The 22,281-nt window shown below is 43.1% G+C and overlaps 1 protein-coding gene and 1 long non-coding RNA gene across 2 annotated transcripts; one reads left to right on the top strand and one right to left on the bottom strand.

Moving 5' to 3' along the window:
- Positions 1-863: 863 nt before the first annotated feature.
- On the top strand, positions 864-4,924 carry LOC109380280 (uncharacterized). Its single transcript, XR_002123424.1, has 3 exons — positions 864-1,066; positions 4,103-4,228; positions 4,648-4,924. It is a non-coding gene; the product is annotated as an uncharacterized LOC109380280 (long non-coding RNA).
- On the bottom strand, positions 2,539-5,901 carry LOC109380278 (intercellular adhesion molecule 5). The gene is made up of 5 exons (XM_019637682.1): positions 5,452-5,901; positions 4,919-5,197; positions 4,125-4,394; positions 3,212-3,454; positions 2,539-3,015 (listed from the first exon to the last, which is right to left on the bottom strand). Exons 1-5 carry the CDS (start codon positions 5,807-5,809, stop codon positions 2,840-2,842), a joined length of 1,326 nt encoding a protein of 441 aa, XP_019493227.1. The 5' UTR covers positions 5,810-5,901; the 3' UTR covers positions 2,539-2,839.
- Between the last annotated feature and the right edge of the window lie 16,380 nt (positions 5,902-22,281).

Raw genomic sequence — 22,281 nt, 5'->3', positions numbered from 1 at the left:
AAAAAAAAAAAAAAAAAAAAAAAAAAAAAAAAAAGTTTAAGAAAATAAATAAATAAAAATAAAAGCTAATACTTGTAAATTCATGTATACAACACCAGCTAGTGTTTTTACAAATACTATATGTCTTTCCAACTATAATCCTAGAATAGGTAAATACAATTATAATTCCTACAGTAAGAAGCCCCACTAATGATTACAGTTGTTTTTTTCCTCTGGTCTAAAAACAAGGACACCAGAAAGTTACTTTGACTTTCTTAAGAAGGTAAACTTATGGAATATGAAAGGTAGGTCTCTTCCCCTGAAGATAAACAGGGTAGCTGCAGTTAAGTGTGAGCTGTTTGCTCTATTGTTCAGAAAAATAGCATAATCCAAACCTTTTCGGGTGTGGAACTCCCTGGAGACAAGGTGGCTACCCTTAGAAGAGTGGGCAGAGACCAGCTCTATTATTCTGGAAAAGAGATGTAATGAAACCCTCTGTGCTTCAAGAATTGACTAGGAGGGGCCACTGGACCCCTGGTTGTGTGGATCCTTGGGGACAGAATTTTCAAGTCTATCCGAGGAGCCTACCCAAATCTGAAGAGCCTTGCTGGACAGCTGATCTAAAGTACTGAGCTCTAAGAACTGTCACCCTGGAAACCGATGCAAAGAAGTCGTTCCTAGCTGGACCAAGACCTGAGGAAGCAGATCAAGCTCCTGAGAGATCCATGGCAGCCAACCCAGAACCTGGATCTGCCCTGGATCTGCCCACCCCAAGAGTCAATGGACTGTGTAGGACAATCTGTCAACAGTGACACCATGTGGCAGTGAGAAGCAAAGGCAGGAGGCTAAGCCTCAGGGCTCTTCATGGTGGAACCTGAAAGTCCGAATGACACCCTTCCTCCCTCCTGTTTAGGATTCACTGTGCCTCAGGGCACTGGGCCCCCAAAGTGGGGTTTGCAGACTAATTCCAGACATGCGGCTGCTGATCCGAAGACACTGAGATGGCTGGAGATTCCTGGATTAGACTGCTCTGTACTCTTCTCTCTTAAACCTGCTTCCTAATTCTCCAAATGCTAAATTCAGAAAAGTGAGTAATGTATATTATACAATGAGAGAGCAGTGGCTACTATATTTAGTGGAAAAATTGAGCTCGGAAAGGTAATTTTGGAAGGATGCCGTTTTGCAAAATCAAACAAGGTTATTTCCAATCTCCTCCCGGGAAGCCTTCCTTGATCCTGAGTTAGGTGTTCTTACACTGACCTACGCTTTCCCAGTCCAAGGAGTTAAGGCGCAATTGCAATTTCCTGTTGACTTGCTCTGGCTTCCCTCATCGACTGTAAGCTTGTAGGAGGCAGGGGTAGTGTTTTGTCCACCACCGACTATATCCCCACTGCCTTGTGTGTGTTGAAACCAAAGGGTTATTTTTATACCTAATCCATAAGCCTGACTCAGGGAAGGTCTGGAAAAAATGAATGTTTTCCCTTCGATGCCTGATGCTGTGTTCTAGCTAGTGTCTACAATTTGAAATTCTGTGGCCCTCTCTCTATCTGGAAGTCTGGACTGTAGTTTTGAGAGCAAGTCAAACAGGCTGCTGCCCTGAGCTAATGTGTCACCTGCCTTGGGCTGGTTTATGCTGCCAACTTGACATTCTTTTCTTAGAAATTGTACTCAAAGTGCAACCATGTGGTTTAATAAAAGCTTTCGACAATGACAAAGATGAGGACTACTTTGAGAAATTATAAAATCACTTTTATTTTTACCATATCTACCATTTCAGTAACCCATATGTGACTGATTTGGGAGAAAAGATCTGCTTTTATGATTCCTCATGTCTTCTCTTTCCAAAGAACAGAAAGGGGAGCTGAATCATAAAATCACGCAGTGAACATTGTCATTGGAGGAACCCGCCTGAAGGTTAAAGGAAATAGTTTGCAGACATATGAGAATACATGTTTCTTTATGGAAAGGGAGAATAAACATTGGAACTCTACCCTAAGAGCCTGTATAGGTGAAAAACAATATGTCGAATGTGAACTTAGAGAGGACTACTCTATAATGAGTTATGAGAAGGAATTCAGAGATGTTTGGAATCTTTAACCTATGAGGCCAATTTCATGGAAGAACTCTAACTTCCACATCAAGGGCACAACACTGGGCTAGGTAAGCTGCCTGTCTGACCCAATGTGGAATTTCTTATGCTTTTTATTCTCCTCCAAGGCACACAATAGACGGTTAGTGAGTTGAAGCCTAACCAGCCACTGACCCTCAATGATGTCATCAAGCTCAGGTCTGAGAGCCGACATTCAGACCCCCAGGTTAGAGGAGCAGGGAAATGTGTAGACAGGAATAGGGCTCCAATTCCTATCCCTTTGTTTGGTACTCACTCTCTTCAAAGTCCTGTCTCTGGACTAAGAAATGGGTTCCCACTTAGTCATGAGGAAACCATGAGAAATGAGTTGCATTTCTGAGACATTTCTCTCTCTTCAGACTGATGTTTGGGAGCAAAGGGCAGTGGTAATGGGGATGAGGAGGCAGGGGCAGGGTCTTCGTTTTTTAATCTAAGAGTGGACTGCTTAAGCATAGAGCAAGGAGAAGAGGCCTTCTCTGGCTGAACACTGAGACTGAAAGTCCTAGTGACTAGAGTGAGCTCGGAGGAGTACAGCTTGTGGATGGATTGGATACAAAGGACAATTGGGGGTCTGAGCCCTTGTTTTATGGGACTGCACAACACAAAGGATAATGTCTCTTCCTTTCCCCTCTACCCCCTTTTCTCCCTGAAGGAAACCCCAGCAGTAGAGGTCACCTTCAATCAAATAGCTGTTTCTATTTAATAACTGTGTGCGTTACATTTTTCTGCTTGTCAAACAGCAATCTGGCTTTCCTCCTCTTTGTTCTTCTCTTTCTGCCTATAGGGCAATTTCCTCCTCTCCATCTTGCAGGGTCGATAGTTCAAATACAGTGCTATGATGATTACACCCACTCCAAGGGCAACGATAATAATGATGAAGATGGTGGAGCTGTTTCCTTCATCCAGTCCTGACCAAGCACAGAAGACAGACAATTGGGAGGGTTCGAGGTCAAGAGAATCACCCCACCCCAGCCCACCAAGCCCATTTCTCAGTCTCACCCACCCCAGCCCACTGAAATCTTTCTTCTTTCCATGTTTTGGTAAGAATCCCAAAGCCCTCGGGGATTTCCATTCTGGGCCTGGGAGCAGGTGAGTCACAGTCACCTTGAACAATGAGAGCAATGTCTTTGCTGACAGAGCCCAGCTGGTTGGTGGCTGTGCAGCAGTAGATTCCGGTGTGGTTCTGGGTGGCCTTCTGTGGCACTTCAAGGTCAAAGATCACTCCATTCCAGGTACACACCAATGATGGAGTGGGGTTTCCCCTTGGGATGCAGGCAAGCATCTGCTCCGTCCCTTCCATCCATGTCTGGTTGCCAGGGCAACCAGATTCCTCTAACCGTGGCTCATCTGGAAGAGAGTTCCGAAGGACCAGGGACCAGAGTTCCGTGTGCCACATCCCCTCCTCACTGTCACATTCACCTCTCCCTCCCCTAATCCAAATGCTGTGTCCCCTCCACTCAGAAGCTGTCCCAGGGGAGGATCATCAGTCCCCTGCTTTGAGCCCCCCTTCTCCCCTCCCTTCCCCAGGAGCAAGGATGCTGAGATGTAGCGTAGTGCATTTTAATGGATTCTGACTAAATCAACCAGGCTGTTCTGTCAGTGGTAGCCCTGGGGCCCCTGCTTCCCATCTTTGCATCTCAGAGAGTGAGAACATGGGTAGTGGTGAACCCAGAGATGGAGAATTTTTCCACTTTTCAAAATATAAATTTTATGTGGAAACTTCCTCAGCATAAACTTCAACTATCACGTCCTATGTTCTCAGCCATTGGCCCTCAACTAACTGCCTGATCACTTTACCCATTTGCTCTTTTCTGGTCTCAGCTTCCCCTCAGGTTTCTCTCCACTCACTTTGCTGGGCGTAAGGTAAGCTTGGAGAGCTTTACTTTTACTTTTTCTCTTGACTTTATTTTAATGAGAAAAATGTGGCAACTCTAATAATAAAGCTGCTTGCCAAGACCTCTGGAAATGGGAGAATAATAATCTTTGTTTGGACAGGAAAGATCAGGCCTGTACTCACACAAGACATGGAGCTGGATGGTAGTGGTTTTGATGAACCGCTGACCCTGAACCTCCAAAGAGGCCTCACAGGAGAAATTTCGGCCATCGTCTTCTTCCCTGGTGGTAAGTGAAAGCCAGGCAGGCTCCCCGGGGGCAGGGAGGTCTGGGACTCCCTGAAGCCAAAGAGTAGGGCTGGGTGATGTTAACACATGCCCTGTGCAGGTCACATTAATGTCTGTCCCTGCCAATGGGTATAATTCTTCTATCTCCAGGATTGGTGGAGGGAAGCCTATAAGGAAAGGAAAAGGAGAAGCAAACGTTTTTCTCTAACTGGCAGCCACTCCTGTACTCTTGCTGCTGATATCCCCTGGGTGAGCAGGCACCAGGGGGAAAGGCTATGGATACCATTACTGCTTCTGTGCCAAATGGCAGCAGCAGGGAGGTGGTTTGGGAATTTGAGAGCTTCTCCTACAACAAATGCAGTATGCCCACATTTGGCTGTTTCTGCGGCAAGGATAGCAAGATGTTTTTTCACCTTACAGATTTCTTCGTCAGCTCCAGTAAATGTTCCTAGAAACAAGTTCAAGGATCCACAATCGCTGTCTAAGTAGGATGGCCTAGGGAAACAGGGTGAAGGCTAGATAGAACTAACTGTCTCAATGCGTGTCTCCCATCTGCCTGCACTTATCAAAGAAAGATGAAGACTACTGTTCACTGGAGAGGGTGCCTAGTAAAGGTTAGCAGGGAGGTGTGCAGTCAAAAGCCTTTACTGTAGAAGTTTTCAGTGGGGAAGGAAAGAGGCCGGTAACTTACTATAGACATGCACGGGCTCTCTTGTCTTCTGTTCCATCGGACCCAGAGATACAAGGCAGGACAGCTCCTGATCCCCAGTCTCCATGGCCCGAACAGTGGCATTGGCCCATGCTGTGTCTTCCTCCCAGGAGAGAAAGGGGCTCAGCTCCTGGTCTCCCAGAAACACGTGGAACATGACCTCTTTGGCTGGGAACACCCTAGCCACCTCACAGCTCACAGTCTCTGCCATCCCAACCTCCAGAAGCGGAGAGACCCAGATTTGGGGGTGCTGAGAGAATTCTGCCAAGAAATGAGGAAAAGGAAAGAAAGGAGAAAAGTCATGATAAATCATGTCATATAGGACCCCACAATGAGGAAGGGAGTGGGGCAAAAAGCTCTCTGTCCCCCGGGGCGAGTTTAAAGCCCAAGAAGAGGTGGAGCTCAATTACTCTCACACTCTCATCCCAAACCCTGTGGGACCTCAGTCTTGAAGGCCAAGGTAAGATGAGGAAAATGAGCCTCAGGATTCCTTCCACACCTGAGTTCTGACTCACCAAAGCTCCGGAGCACCTTGATGGCTGAGTTGGCATGAAAGAGCTCGCCACCACGTGAACTCAAGTCCAGTTCTGCAGAGCAGGAGAAATTGCACCTGTCGTCCTTCCTTTGTGCTTTGACACTGATGGTGATCTCAGCTCTTTGGGAGGCCACAGCCAAGCTCATAAAGTTCTTTCTATGTAGTTCTTGGTTACCCTGGAGAAGGGTAAGGGTGAGATTCTCCAGGGGTGCTACACTGGGCACATGGCACTTCACTGTAAAGACTTCATCCACGGCCACCCATGCAGGCTGCAGCTCCAGCGTCACCTGCTCTGGTGGCTCTTTAAGACAAAAAGGCAGGTTTGATGAGAGAAGCATACTCACCTCTCCAGAAAAAAGTGGTAGAAGACAGGAAGCCTGTGATAGAAGGTGACTTGGTACCCTTAAACCATCAGATGAGCAGTGTAAGCTTTCTGCCACCCCTGTCCTAGATGGGACCAGTTAGCCTTCTGGCTCTTCTTCTGCCCATCAAAGGTAGCTAAAGCCATAGCTGAGAAATGTGACTGCTGAGGGGAGGTCCCTTGATTTGATTGCTACCATTCTGGAGCACTTTTATCTCTTACCAGAGGTGTGAGCAGCTTCTCAGGAGCTCTTTAGCATCACACAAAACTATAACCTCGTTAACCGCACTCTTAACCCCACAGGGATCACACTTATTCTTAAAGCCTATCTTTGCCAATGCTATTTGCCCATCCCCATCACTTCAAATCCTATCCATTCTGCTGGGGTGAAGCGCAAGAGCCTCCTCTTCAACTACCCCAGCCTACAAAGACCCTCCTTTCTCTAATCACTATTTGTTCTAAGAATTTGTGGCAAATAATTCAGCACGAATTTTACATGTTTTTTTTGTTTGTTTGTTTTTTATCATTATAAGTCAGCATTATTAGCATGTCTCCTGTATTTGAACATATTCTCAAGCACAGATGTCTGGATGCCCTCTATGGTATGCTCCTAATTTAAAAGCCTACAACAAAGGGAAATAGAATTGGTTCTAGAATTCCTACAATATGATGGAAAAATAGTAATCTTCATTAAGGGCCCTAATTCTCTCCCCTAAAAGAAATCTCTAATTTTTCCCTAAATGAGACGTAGTCATGTTCCCCCCTTCTTCTCTTCCTCCCCCAACCTCAGCCCCACTCACGATACATGGTGATGCCAAGGCTTGTGTCCTTCTGGATCCCTGCACAAGAGAAGAAGCACTGAAGAATGGAATTCTCTGTGACATCCTCCAGGAGAAACTCCTTCCACTGAGGCCCTTTGCCCACCTGGGTTTTCTTTAAGAAAGTCTCAACTCCACTGGGTCCTGGGTCTGGACAGGTAGTGCTGCAGTTGACCATCAGGGACTGTCCAAACTTTACCAGGGCCTGATCTGGCCAAACAGAAACCTCAAATAGCTCTTCTGTGGCTCCTGAAATGATCAACCACATATGCCAGAGACGGTGGTGAGGACCACAACACCCAAACAAAATACAGAGCCTACTTATCTAGTTATAGGTGAGAGACTAGGAAATCTACCCTAGATTGCAAAGGTACAGGGGACTAGACAAGAAAAAGACCCTCAATGCACAAGTTAGAACTCTGATTCCATCACCATTCCCTCCATTCATCATCTTTCTTGGGATCTGATTTCTCCATTAGTGTCACTGTGGAAACTATGGAATTGCTAAAAATTATTCCCAGGTAACCATTCTCTTCCTAAACTTCCAGAAATCTTGGAAGCTCCCAGGATTAACTGCTGAGGGCCTTCATGGTAGACCCCTATGAAAAGGAGCTTTGTTACTTATACTTCAAAGCAGTGTTTCTCTCAAATTACGGCCTAAGGAGTGCTTTCACCAGAACCACCTGGAATGTTTGTACAACTGCAAATTCTGGCTCCACCTCAGACTGAATGATTAAGAACTTGTGAAGGTGGGACCTGGAAATATGCAAGTAAACAAAACAAGCACTCCTGGTGACCCTTATGCATACTAAATTATGAGAACCACTAGTCTAAAGGTGACCCCTCAGGGTCACTCAATTCCCATGGAACTTTTTACCTCTTCACAAAGTGAGACTATTCCATTTTGCTTTGGTGCTAAGGTAACAGATGTTTTTAGATGCTTAAGAGTTTAGTCTGTTAGGGAAATCTTTTCAGGTGCAGTGAGAGAAACATCTCTCTCAGGTAAATTTTAGATGCCTGATGTAGGTAAGGGGCTCAGTCTCATGCTATAGGTCCCCTTTAGCTACTCCAAGTCCGCCCTCTACTTCATCTCCCAAATACCAGTCCCCTCTAGGAATACACACTCTTGTGCAATGTTACCCACTAAGCTTCCATCCAGTTCCTTTCTTGCCATTCAGAGAACTCACTCCTCTCAACAGAGCTGTGGGCCCTGTCCTATCAAAATCTTATTCGGGACACAAAGGGTGGAAACAAAGAAGTAAAAAATATTCTCAAGAGCAGCAAAAGGACAGTCGTGGGCAGCAGGGAGTCAAGCAGAGAAGATATATTTCTTGCGGATAGTTTTCGCTAATGATCTATTATCCTGTCCGTTATTTGGGCTATCCCAGTATAGCCAACGACACCTAGATTATGCATCCTAGTGATCCAAGGAATAGGAATCCCTCCCAAGGGTCCAGGTGAATGAATACTAAAGTGTCGCCCTGCTCAGGACTTCCTATCCTCTTCCTCATTGCCCAGCCACCTGTACCCTGACACATACTGGCTAAAGAAAGTTTCCCAAATAGACTCACTTGGGCAAGGGATCAAAGCCAGCAGGGCCCAGACACCAAAGAGTAGCACTTCCATCCTTATGAAAAGGGCCAAAAGCTGGAGAGAAAGAAAGGAGACAGCAATGCTGGAGAAAATACCAAAATAAATAAATAAATAAATAAAGAAAGAAAGAAAGAAAGAAAGAAAGAAAGAAAGAAAGAAAGAAAGAAAGAAAGAAAGAAAGAAAATTCTTTCTTAGATATTGTTAAAAGTCAGGACCTTTCCTAAACCCTCTCACGCAATCTGGAGAAATTGCAGCAAGAGTATCAGTGTTGTGGGTGGTACTAAATGAATTTCTTGCTTCTGTTTATTTTGGTTTGGTTATGTGTATAGCAAAAAGACAAAGGAAAATAATAGGGGATATTAGATTAAGATTCCTGTATAAGCTTGTATTGCACTTATCTGTTTATATGTTTGCCTCTATCTGAGTCAATAGAAGAAGGCTGTTAGCATGGAAACATGAAAAACGAGGTTTAGAGAAATGATATTTGGCAGTGTTTATCTAGCACTGTTCAATGGATAGTGACCCTGAATCTAGATAATGTGGTCACTAGAGTCCCATCCTTTGATATAAGGGAGAAGTGTTTCATCAGGCCTCTCTCTTCATAATCTCTATGAAATAACCCTTAAGATAATCCATCTCTTTCTGATGTGCCTCCGTGTTCACCAAGCAACCTTTGGATTGTTACTTTGGCTAAGTTAAATCTAAGGTGTCCACTTCTCTTTTCTCCACCAATCCCATACCAAGATTTTTCTTTCAAAACCTCATTCAAATTAATTTCTTCTAAGAAAGGTTTCTTGATTAACCCTGTCCAACTTCACAATCCCTCAATCACAGTATCTGTATATCACTTTATGCCAAGCATGATTTCTGAAGCTACGTATATTAAAATTTCTATACAGAAGGTGTTTAGGGGGTCTCAGGCTGGTTGGAAATGGGGTCTAGAGGCTGTGTTTGCATAGTTAAACATATTGGTTTTAATTAAAAGTGTATGTTACAGATCAATAAAAATAGCAGTGTTCGAAGTATTTTTTTCACATCTTACATAAGATTTAGAAAATATCAATTGTTCATATCTAATATTATTTTGAAAGTGGGATGGGAAGGGCAGAGGAAAATGGCCTTCCCACTGTTTTAAGGGCATGTATAACACTCACTTAGCTGTATAATATTTTTTAAAGTATCAGTCACATTAACTCATACATTGTAGAATCCGAATTAACTTTTGAATTCCTTGAGATGAAGTGCTCTCTTCATAACACCTACTCCAAGCTAGGCACTCACTACTGATCTATATCTCATTTCAAGGACACTTTCTCAATCACATTTGTCTAATAATTTATAAATAGTTAATTTCTAAATAATTAATAAATAATGTAATTTCTCATCACATTTGTCTAATAATTAATTTTAATAAAATGTATACTATGTTTCAGGCACTGGACTGAGTGCTTTACTTTAATTATCTCACAGCAATCCAATGATTATCCCCACTTTTACAGATGAGGAGATAGAGGCTAAGAGAGGTAAAATAACTTACCCCAAATCACACAACTAATTAAGAGATGAAGCCATAATTCAAACCCAGGCATCTTGACTGCCAAGCAATGCTCTTGGTACTCCACTGCTACTTCATATTCAATGAGTCCAGACTATGTGTGCTTTGATGGGGCCACAGTGTCACAAACAATTCTGAATAGAGGTTAATCTAAGAGCTCCTTCTATTTTATTCATCCCTCCTTAGCTCGCTGATGTTACCTTTCTCTGCAAAGCCTGATCTTGCTGTGAATTAATCTCATAGATTATGTTCTGCTCCTAGAGCCTTAGCTAAGAAAAGATTTCCCATCTCTGATCACTATAAGCCAAGCTAGTTGGTTTTCCCTTGCGGTTGCCACTAGTATATGTCCATGCCCCACAAACAGATATAAGAAAACGAGGGTGGGGGTCCATTTTGTTTTCATACTCAGATAGTAACACATATTTTGTTCTCCGTTATTTCATGTGTTCCCCCAACCCCACTTTCCCACAGCTCTAATATTTCATCCTTGTTTCCGCGTGGCATGTTATGATCAGGTACTAAAACATGAAATTTTATATTCATTTTCTTGAGGAAAAAAGACAGCAGCATCCCTAAAGGAAAACAATTTTTAAATCTCTGAAATTCCTTTTGCTTATTCTGTAGATGATATCCCAAACATAAGGTTTATACTGTCTGAATTTCTAGACCTGTGCTCCTGCCACTAATGGTTGCAGGGCGAGTGGCAGGCAGCGAGGGGAGGGCGACAAACACTGAGTTGGCTGTGGAGCACGATCTGGACTTCCTGTCCAAGTTTGGGGTTCTCACCATCCATTTACATTCCAGGGTTTCGTGCACTTGCTTACACACACCTGAGTCACATCCAGCCTTTGTACTATCTCTCCCCTCTGCCTGGAATTTGCCTCCTCCTCCCTGAACACTCCTTCACCCAGTTTAACGTATCTTTGCAATGAGGCCGGCCATGGCCACCTTCTTTTCAGCCCTGGGTGCCCCTTTGCACCACAGCATGCCCTTAATCAATACTACTGCTTCCCGTTAATCGATGCTACTTCTTTCTATTCCCATAGCACGCTCCTCCTTCTAACACACTCTCATTTACTTTTTAAGCCTGTTACTACTGTCTACCTCCCTCCCGGTAAGTCCCCTGGAGGCAGGTCCCTTTATAATTTTCACTGATGGATCCCAAGCACTCTGAACGGTTTTAGGTGTTCAACAACTTTGAATGAATGAATGAACGAACGAACGAATGAACTAGATAAAATATATTCAAATATTTGTAAGCGGGCCTGTGCCCACCGTTTCGGTACAAAGCGGAAGGCCAGTTCTTGCTCGGAAAAAGTTTCCTCACTAGCGCATCCACAACGTGGCTCTCACGCTCTCAGCCCAACAGTCCATGAAGGCTTTTAAAGGCAGATGGCATTTAAAACATTAAAAAATATATGGAAAAAATACTTCAGTGAGTGCTCCTCAGGGTTTCCGGCCCACTAACGTGTGAAGAGGCGAAGCCCGCCAGGAGGCCAGATCTCCCATAGATTCGACAGGAAAGCCAAGAGGAGACATCGGCATGATCCTAAGCAAGCAAAACAAAACCTAAGTCCTCACTGAGGCTCGCTCCTCGCTGCTCCCGCCACTCCTGGAGTCATTCAGCCTATTCGCCCTCTCCGCCGCTTCGCCTGCGGCGTCCTCAGGTATCGCCACGCGCTCAAACCGTTTGTTGGCGCCAAACGGGGGCGCGCGAGGACGCTCCGGGACAGAGGAGTTTCCTGATCTACCCAGAAACTCGTGACGTCAACGCAGAAGCTTAGCAAGGGTTGGCTGAGACAAGTGGGGCGGGTAGGAAGCTTTAAAACGGGAAGAGGGGTGCGCGGTGAAGATGAGGGTAGGGAGTCCTGGACTCTGCGTGGCAGAAAGCGCATATTTGACTTAAGATAATCGCAACTAAGTAAAATAAAGCGAAAACATAAGGAAAGAGGTTGTTGTGGCAATTAATGTCTCTATAGGGAAAACAAGAGGTTGTCCTCCCCTGTGCCTGGTCATTTCGTGGTGCGGCCTAAACGCGCGAGCCTTTTCGGGCGGGAGTGGGCTGTGCGCTCGACTGCCTTCCGGGTTTGTGCGGTGGAGTTTGCTTAGCGTCGGACTTCGGTTGAGCACTGGCTCTAAATCCTACCCGGGACCGCTCTGAGCTCAACCTGGGTGAGCTGGGAGCTGGATTTGACGAGATTCTGCCAATATCTGAAAAGTCCTTTTTTGTGCCCCGCCCTCCACATCCAACTCACACACGAGCAAACTATTATAGAATTTCCTTCCTCATTTCCTACCAAATGTGCCTGTGCTCTTGCTCCCCCAACCCCTGACCCAGGAGGGGGCAATGAGCCATAAAAATGGGGTAAGACAGTAAATCCTCTGTTGCATCTCTCCACTTCGAGACCCCTTTCTGCAGCTTCCACATCAAACGTCTTCCGAGGGTCGTTTCTCAGAACATTTTACCCTGAGCCCAAATTGGGCCATTCTCACGGGCATCCTGTTGTGCCCTTGGTTCCCCCTCTATCCTTGGTCTGACTGTGAGCCATGGACTGAGTTCCTTGGTGCAGTGAAATTTTGAGGATTTGGGATTTTTTTTTTCAGGACAATGATTACAAATGATTGCGTGCATCCATTATGTCATTTAATATAACTACCTTCGAGGAAGGCATTACTATTAACCCCATTTTATGAATGAGGAAATAGACTTGGAGCGTCTTCACTCTTCTCTATATGGAGGTGACAGGCTGGGAAATTATTCATGTAATTGGCAATTTTGGTGTCTAGTGTAAGTCTTAAGAACTGTATTTCTTTAAGTTTAGACTAAGAGTGAGTGGCTTGTCATGGGGCTAACAACTCCTTTGGGCTGCCTAAGGCAGCTGCCTTTCTTCTATCCCGGTTGTACCAATGCCTTGTGTCCTGTACTGACAGTTTGAGGAAGAATGTCAGATGGAATAGAAGTTTTGGGGCCAGACAAACCTGTCTATGAATCCCTCCTCAATGTCTTACTAGCTTTAGGACTACAGGAAAATAATGCAGCTTCTAGTTTCCTCATATGTCAAAAGAAATGACATTTAGTCTATCTATCTATCTATCTATCATCTATCTACCATTGTTTTTTGACACCAAATAGTTGTCCAATAAATGGTAGTCTGTCTTCCTTTTACAGTGTCGGAAAGGCCTTTCCTGACTACTCTCCCGAAAACTGCCAGACTTTATTTTTCTTTACAGCACGTAACCCTACCTATCATGAAATATCCAATGGTGTCCTAGATCAGCTCATATGGGCTAGCCCATCTCTTCCCAACTCTGCATTTAATGATGTCAGGTTGGTAGCATGAAAACAGCCATGCTGGAAGTATTTACATCACTAAAATTGTACAAGTTTACAAATTAGGGTTTGTTTTTGTGGGTTTTTTTTTTCTTTTTGAGAACTGGTTGTTAAAACATTTACTAGTATACCACTGTGTATATCTATTTGTTTATCTGTTTATTGTTTTCTCTGTAGACTATGTGTCATGATTTTTGTCTGCCTTGTTTATTGCTGTATCCTTAGCACCTAGAACAATGCCTGTATATAGTATATACTCAGTAAATATTGAGTAACTGAAGGAGCTGAGAATCTATGAAAAAGTGATTTCAAACCTTAATTTTCTTTGTGGGGAAGCATTGCATAGCTCCTTCAGAAGATTGTTAGCTTTGTGTCAGCTTTCCAGTTTCATTCTGCTTTTCCACTCCTTGTCCCCAAAGGTGGTGATGAAAATGAGAATTTGGATCTGTCCAGAGAAGACACCACCACCACCACCCTCTTCCACCCAACAAGCTTGGTTTATCATCCCAACCGCTAACATCCTCTAGTAGGAGAGAATAGAGGAACTATGCTTGTCAAAGACATACCCTCAACTCATCCCAAACCCAGGCAACTCAAAATGGCAAACTGGGAGGACCCTGATATCATTTCTCCAAAAAGATATTTCTTTTACATCTTCATAAAGTTCCCAGCAATTACTATTGTATGGGCTAGTTTTAAAAGCTTTTGGAGATTTCTAGGAAGTTTTAATTGGTAGGTTTTTATTTTGTGTTCATGGTAATATTTTAAGGAGTATTAAATTTGTCTGAAGTCATAGGATAATTTAAAGTCCTTATGAAAATAAGAGTATATGTCAAAATTTATCAACTTGTGCAATTTAAATCTGTACAGTTGATTGTCAGTCATATTTCAATAAAGTTGTTTTTTAAGTCTATGAAAATATTTACTATTTGTAAAAATATTGTTCAGCATCAGTAATCAAAATTTCAGTTTCATGTGAAAATGTTTTAGCATTTGGGGGAATTTTTTTGCCAATTTCTCAATTTACACATCACTTTAGTATGTTATTTCCAGCAAAATGGATTTGTGATTTGCTTACTCCTGTTGCTTTCTAGTGAATTTCTTACTGTACCTCATTTTTAGCATGTTCACTTTTTTGTCCTTTACAAATTTGTTTTCCTGGTTAACATGTATCAAATCTGAGGCTCTGTCATAGTAACCCCTTTAAGCCACCCTCATTTCTCATTCGTGGCTTTGAATGGTTTTGCTCATTTATGTTAAATATTCCTGCAAAGTGTTACCAAATCAACACCCTAATCACTCCTTGCTAGAAACCAAAATTTCTGCACTTATACCAGGCATGATTTTTTCAGCTGCTGATTTTTTTTAGGTACTTTTGAATGTCATTTTCTATTTTGTCACATGCTTACATTTGTATCATCCTTTTTCCAATTCCTCAATGCCATATCAGCCTTAACTTTCATTTCTTCAGTTAAAATCTTAAATTTCAACATCTTTAATACCGTTGACATAATCCTATCTAATAAAAATAGCCATATTGGATAAAAATCGTTTTTTAAAAGCTCTGGTAATTTTATAAATTGGTCACTTAGTGAATTAAATTGTGGCAAATGGGTTTGTTCCAGCTGACCTATTTTATGAACAATGCTTTTCCTAGAGAAGTAGAGAAGCTGTACCTTCAAACGGATAATTGCTTTGGCTCAGGTAGTCATGATTGTGAGACTGGGTTATGGAAGAAACAGGTTTGAACCTGATAAAAGCAAACCCAGCTAGAGGGCTGGTCTCTTCTGAAGCTGCATCTCTCTTTTGACTGTTTTACTTGGTTTATGGGGTCCCCAAATCTGCTGCTACCCTGATCCCTCAAGACTCTCTTTTTCCCTTACCTGTTTTTTTTTTGTTTTTTGTTTTTTTTACTCCAGGGTTGTCAGTGTCTGACTCAGAGGCAACTTGTTGTTTATAGAGGCTAAGTAGTTAGTTAGGATTAGTACAGTCTTAACAAGAATTAAGAGAGCAGATAGATTAAGGGTTAAAATCAGAAATTAGTATTATGTGAATCAACCTTGGTGGCCCATCAGAGTCAAGGTGAGGATAAGATCTGGGCTAAGGAGTCAACTCCAGGAATCCAGGTGGAAGGTCACAAATCAATAAATCTACCAGAGCTAGAGCATAAAGATCAAGAAGGATTTGAGAACCAAAGTTAACTGTTACTATTTAGCTGGTTTTAACTTTCTGCCCTGATGGATTAACTCCGGATCATGACCACTTGGAAGAGTTCTGAGTGGGGAAGTGGAGGTAAATTTATCAGTGTTATTTCCTGAGCAGGCATTGTTTCTACGCTATCCAGGACGGGATAGCGTAGAAACTGAAGAGGTCTGTGAATGGAGACAGAGCCCCAAACAAAAGCCATACCATATGAGGTAGGACAATTAAGTTCGCAAACTCATCCTAGAAAAAGTGCTACATACTTCATTGCTGACTATCACTGTGGTCACCTTCGAAGTGCCCCTCTTGGAAAGCTTTGCACTGACTTGCCGGCACATAGTCCACCCTTCAAAGCAATTTTGGAACTCTTTTTCTGGAATGGCCATCAGAGCTGTTGTCATATTACCCTTGGTGTCCTGAATGTCATCAAAATGTCTTCCTTTCAATATTTCCTTTATCTTTAGGTAAAGAAAGAAGTCATTGGGGGCCAGATCAGGTGAGTAGGGAGGGTGTTCCAATACAGTTATTTGTTTACTGGCTAAATATTCCCTCACAGTGCGGTGTGAGCTGGTGCATTGTCGTGATGCAAGAGCCATGAATTGTTGGTGAAAAGTTCAGGTCGTTTTCGTCTTAACTGTTTCAAACAGCCTTTTCAGCACTTCCAAATAGTAAACTTGATTAATTATCCAGTTGGTACAAATTCATAATGAATAATCCCTCTGATATCAACAAAGGTTAGCAACATCGTTGCAACAAGTTCGCAAACTCAATTGTCAGACCTCATATGATGAGTACTCTTACATAAATTTAGAAAACAGGAAACAAATTGATAATGGCAGTTGGAGGGTGGGGATAGGAAGTCACAGAAAACTCCAGCAGTGCATTTGAGTTGGCCTTAAGGAATAAACAGATACTTGTATATCAGAGAACTAGGGAAGAATACTTATTCATTAAATAAATATGTACTGAGTATTTAACTTGGTGCCGAATATAGTTCTAGGTAGTGGGAACACAGTATGAAACAAGACAAAGCCCCAGCCTTGGAGGAGCTTACTTTCTAGTGATATCATAGGCAGAAGAACCACAGCATGAAAAGGCTTGAGGTGTTCAGGGAAAGGCAAGTTCAATGTGGTTTGATGGTAGAATGTATGGAATGTTGGTAGAAAATAAAGCTAGAGAGGCAGGTGGAAGACAGGAAAAGGAGCCAATTATGCCATGCTAAGAAGTTTAGAAATAGACGCTTCTGTAAGCCATTGGCTATTAAACATTTTAGAGCTGTGAAACCTTTTCTGCAAAGAAATAAGAGTGGAGCTCCTTGGTTGAATCCGGGATGGAAGGGTGGAGGGAGGTGGAGCAGTGGATGAACTCCTAGCTCTGCCCTCATCTCAGCTCTCCACAACAGCTCTGAGAAACGCGAAGGACCACAGTGTGTTTAAAGCCCACTGCTGAAGGTAATGGAAGGCACACAAATATGGGAAAATGGAGAGATATGATCAGATTTGCTGCCTTGGGCTAAAATTGGCATGGTGGGGGCGGGGGTAGAATGGCTCATTAGCAGAGAAACCAGTTGGGTGGGTTATAGAAGAGATGAGGAGAACCTGACTTAAGGTGGGTAAGATGGATCCAAGAAAGATTTAGGAGGTAAAAGCCAACAGAACTTGGTGACTAAGACTGAGGGAGAGTAAGAGAGGGAGGAAGGGAAGATGATTTCACGTGAGAGCAGAAGAAAGCTCCTTAAGGCTTTCTGCATTTTCCTATTTGCTTTTGGTTGCAGGTGCCCTGGGGATCTGGTTGAGTAATTCCATCTACTTTGGATTTCAATTGCTTATAGGAACAGTTTGAATGTCTCAGCAAGGCAAGGTTGGCCCTTCACCATGTTTTTATGCCCCTAATCAAGCTAGATACAGGGGAGGAGGTTGGAAGGGAGGACAATGAGACATTGATTTTGGACAGACGGAGCATCCATCAGGGAGCTGGAAATATGGATCTTGAAGCTCAGGAGATGGGTGGGGATTAGAGTTAGAGATTTAGGCTCATCAGAGAATAGACAGTAATTAAGAGTCTCATGCTCTACTGATTGAGATAGCCGAGGGCTGCTAATAGTAATTAAAGGAATGGGAGTAGATGAATATGTCTGGATAGGTCATGTACTTGTGGGGAGCTAAAGATAGAATCCCAGAAGACGAGCACATATAGAGACCCGAAGGGGATTGAGGATAAGTTAGAGATCCCAGTGGACACCCTTGCATTATCTTTTTAAAATTTTATTATTTGGCCGGCCGAGTGGCGCATTGGTTAAGAGCTGGCTTGGGACACCAGAGGGCCCCGGTTCGGATCCCACATATGAGGGCCAGTGACACTGCCCTCTACAGCTAAGATGCTGAACAACAGCTCAACCTGGAGCTGGGCTGCCATGAGTCACCTGTGACGGCAGGTGGGTTGCCATGGGCTACCGTGTGTAGCCAGCAGCCAGCGTGAGCGCAGCAGCTGCAGTGAGCAGCCGTCCAGAGGCCAGCGACTGATCTGCCTCTCCCGGGAAGAGCGCAATGATGGTGCCAACTTGGGCCAGTGAAGCAAAATCCTCCATAACTAGACTGAAGAACAAAAGGACAGCAACTTGTCTGTTCCCCTTCCCCTGATTCCCCAGCGCTGTTCCCCTACCCCAATTCCCCAATTAAAAAAAAAACACAAAAATTTTTATTTATTTATTTAAATTAAAGTTTATTGGGGTGACAATTGTTAGCAAAATTACACAGATTTCAGGTGTACAATTCTGTAATACATCATCTATGTACCACATTGTGTGTTCACCACCCAGTCAGTTCTCCTTCCATCACCATATATTTGACCTCCTTTACCCTCATCTACCACCCTGCTCCCCCCTTACATTATCTTTCCTCTTAGTGGTCTATTTTTCACTTCTACCAGTGTCTCTGGGTCCAAATTCAAGAGCCAGGAGGTCACCTCTGGGAGGGTCTGAGAAGGGAACAGAAGAGGACTCTGAGACCACAATGCCACCGAGGTCTCTGAAAGTGCTATAACCCTCTACCTTGCATGGGAAGAGAACCAGTGGTAGACTCATGCCCCAGACCTGGGCTCCAGAGATTCCAGTAATGTCGCCTGGGCTGTAGACCCGAAGCCCACTTTTTGAATCCTGGTCTCTGCTTCCACTATTGGAAGTCTCTACTCTCCAGGAGTTTGACCTGCTAGACTGTGTTGGCTATGAAAATATGTGTATTGAGAACCGTGACCTCACTGTGTCCACAGAGGAGGAGCTTTCTGTCTTACCTTTGATGAACAAGCAAAACTGATTCTGATTGTCCTTACCCTGTACTGCCTTTGAGCCTTACTCTGGTTTTTTTTTTTTTTTTTTGCCTAATTCATTCATAACCTCTTTTGTATAACCTCCTCAAAGACGTCTTCACTAATCCCTTTCTCCCATTAAAGACCTCCTCTGTTTCCCCTTGGTACCTTGTGAGTACCTTTATCTTAGCAGTAGTCATGTGGAGAAATGATCTATTTATGCATTGATCATCTTCATTAGAATACGTCAGGGACTGTGTCATAGAAGATGCTCAATAAATGCTTTTCAAACAGTGAATATAGCATCTGCTGCTTTACCATCCAGCCCTTCTGCTCTGGCTGGGCAGTGCCCCAGGCCTGCCCCCGCACCACGTCATGTGGGAGATGCATGCTCCAGCAGGGACAGGCTCTTGGTATAGCCCCAGCAGTGCTGCCATTGTGGTAAATGTTTCTCCCATGACCTGACTGTTCACGTTACTTCTCCTGAGGGCCATCCATACTGAGGAGTGATTCTTTGCTGGTCTGCTCTAGGGACCACCTTGCTCCAAGGGCCTTTGTCTTGTGAACTCTTTGGGGGCTATTTTGCCCACCATACAGCTGAGTGAGGAGCCACAGAGCCCATACTGGAAATTGTCTCTTTAGCTCTGTATTAAATATTTTATTAAATTAAATACTTTAGTTCTATTCAGTCTCTTTGAGCATCTGTAGATGCAACAGGGTCCAGAGTAGGAAAGTCCCTCTTCTGAGACCATAGAACATCTCAGAATGAAATTTTGAAGAATGGTCACTGAGCAGAATAAATATCAAGAGAAAAAGCATTCCAAGTTGAGGGAACAAAGGCATGAAAATGCTGCCTCCATGATCGCAAGTCCTGTGATTGGTAGGTCCCTTGAGGGTAACAGTGGGCATGGCCTTCCTCCTCCCATTTCTATCGATTCTTCAGCATTAACTCAGTGCTCTCTTTTCACAAGACCCTGAATTGTGCCAACGTGAGGTATCAGATCCCATCTGCCTCTTGGGTGACCACCAATATTATCTCCTTCAAACCAAAGAGCTCCAGGAAACCTTTTCTGATTAATCAGGCCCTACCAACCTCCTTTTCTCTGAGTTCCCACAGCACTTGCTTTTCAGTTTGAACACAGTTTCTTTGCAAGCAATAACAGATCAGAGGCAATAACAGAGAAATAACAGCTACCTACAAGAAGTCATATATAGTGGTTAAGTGCCTGGATTGTGGATTCTAGAGCCAGATCAGAACCATGTTTGAATCCCAGCATCATCATGGTGAGAGTGGGCAAGTAACTGAATCTCTAATATTGATTGATTTCTAATATAAGGTAAAAATAGTACCTACCTCATATGTGTTGTGAGGATTAAATGAGCGAATACGTGTAGTGAATGCTTAGTAAATATTAGCTATTCTCTGCCTACCGTCGACCATCGAGGATATCGTCTTGAATCTCTACCATGCCTTACATAGCTCTATATTCCCCCTAACACCTTGAGTATATTTTATCATAGCAATTAACTCATGTCGACATTATCTGTTTATCATTCTCTCCTGCTGCACTTGAAGACCATTCACTTGTTCAGGCACATTTGTTGAGGAGGTTATAACAATGATTAAGAGAGACACAATATGTACCCAAAATAATTAAAAACAGGCATTCAAACAAATACATATACATGCATGTTCATAGCAGTACTACTCACAACCAAGGTGGCAACAGTCCAAATGTCCATCAATGGATGAATGGATAAATTAATTGTGTTATATACATATAATGGAATATTATTCAGCTATAAAAAGAAATGAAGTATTGAAACATGCTACAACATGCATGAACCTCAAAAACATTATGCAAAGTGAAAAAAGCCAGACACGAAAGCCACATATAAGATTCCATTTATATGAAATAATCAGAATAGGTAATAAATAATCAGAATGGGTACCAGGGATTAGGTGGGTGGGGTAATGGGAAGCAACTGCTTAATGGATATGGGATTTTCTGGAGGGGTGATGAAAATATTTTAGAACTAGATATAGGTGGTGATTGCACAACACTGTAAATGTACTAAATGCCACTGGATTGTTTACTTTAAAATGGTTAATTTTATATATTGTGAATCTCACCTCAGTAAAATAAAAATAGTTCCTACCTTCATAGAGTTTATATTTTAGTGAGGGACTCAGATCAGACAGTAAACCAGTGCACATATAAACAAGTAATTGCATATTGCAATAATCACTTGGTGGGAAGTAATAAGGAGAGAGAGCAGAAAAGTTAAGAGCTGGGGGAAGAGAGGTTCTGAGATGGGAAGGAGCTTAGCAGTTTGGGGAAATTGCCAGGAGAACCCCTGGACTGACTCTTAGAGAGTCAAAGGCAGTATTTCAAAATGAGCCCAAGGAGGTAAGCAGGAGTCAGACCCTGCAGAACCTTCTAGTATGTCATGGGAGGGAATGTGACATTCATTCTAAGAGCAATGGGAGCTAGGGAGGGTTTTAAGTAAGGGATTAACAGTTAATTATGTTTAACTTTAATTGGTTTTTAAATGCACTTATTAGCTAGACTCTTTTCTAGAATCAAGATTCTCCACAAAGTGGGGTGGGGGTGAGGTGGGGAGATAGATTTCAGAATTACCTGGAAAGATTATTTTTAAAATATAACACTGGGAACCCTTCGAGTGTCAGTGTGTGTGTGTGTGTGTGTGTGTGTGTGTGTGTGTGTGTGTGTGGTTGGCGGGCATATTTTAGAATCGCTCCCCAGGGGATTTGCCTCCACTATTTCCTCTAGACCAGCGGTTCTCAACCTGTGGGTCGCGACCCCTTTGGGGGTCGAAAGACCCTGTCACAGGGGTCGCCTAAGAGCATCGGAAAACAAAAAGATATTTACATTACGATTCATAACAGTAGCAAAATTACATTATAGAGTAGCAATGAAAATAATTTTATGGTTGGGGGTCACCACAACATGAGGAACTATATTAAGGGGTCGCGGCATTAGGAAGGTTGAGAACCGCTGCTCCAGAACTACTGTTGCTCTAGGAGCTTGAGAGGGTTGAAATGGTCATTAACTGCATTATCATGAATTCTTTATCCACCTTACTGGAGTGGAGAGGGGTCTTCCAGTGGCCTGTTCTCTGACTGGCAGGTAACCCACTATTAGGGAGAAAAAGGAGAGGGGATCTCAGACAAGACCAAGAAAAAAGAAAGCAGCAGCAGGGTTTATCACCAGAGGAAAGATACCAGGAAGTACAGATGAGCAGAACTAATTTCTAAAAAGGGTTGGAGGCTCTACTATAAACAGGACCTGGGTGCTTTGGTGCAAGACTTGGTTGAGGATGAAAACATAAAGCAGAGGATTTATACAGTGAAAACGTATCTTAGCTACTCAAAAGTGTTGTCTTAGTAGCAACAGAAACGCAGAATCTTGAGCCCTACTCCAGACCCCAGGCTTACTAATCACAATCTAAATTTTTAACAAGAGCCCCAGATGTTTCTTATTGCTCATTAAAGTTTAAGAAGTACTGGTTTGTATCATGGGAAGAAGACCCCAGACCACCAAGAGGATAGGTCCAAGGCACAGATGAAGCACTTTATTTTGAATACCTTCTGATCCAGGACAGTGGTTTCTGAAAAGGTATT

Source organism: Hipposideros armiger, unplaced genomic scaffold (genome assembly GCF_001890085.2).
Source record: "Hipposideros armiger isolate ML-2016 unplaced genomic scaffold, ASM189008v1 scaffold_34, whole genome shotgun sequence".
Taxonomy (NCBI): Eukaryota; Metazoa; Chordata; class Mammalia; order Chiroptera; family Hipposideridae; genus Hipposideros; species Hipposideros armiger.
Note: the sequence above shows the minus strand (reverse complement) of the source record. Positions and strands in the feature narration are given on the sequence as shown.

Bases quoted from the DNA above. Each gene is read 5' to 3' on its own strand.
- LOC109380278 (XM_019637682.1), bottom strand. From the start codon at position 5,809: ATGCTTCTCTCATCAAACCTGCCTTTTTGTCTTAAAGAGCCACCAGAG. The intron at 3,455-4,124 runs GTGAGTACAGGC...ACTCTCTTCCAG, and splicing joins CATCCAGCTCCATGTCTTGT to ATGAGCCACGGTTAGAGGAA. The intron at 3,016-3,211 runs GTGACTGTGACT...GTGCTTGGTCAG, and splicing joins CATTGCTCTCATTGTTCAAG to GACTGGATGAAGGAAACAGC.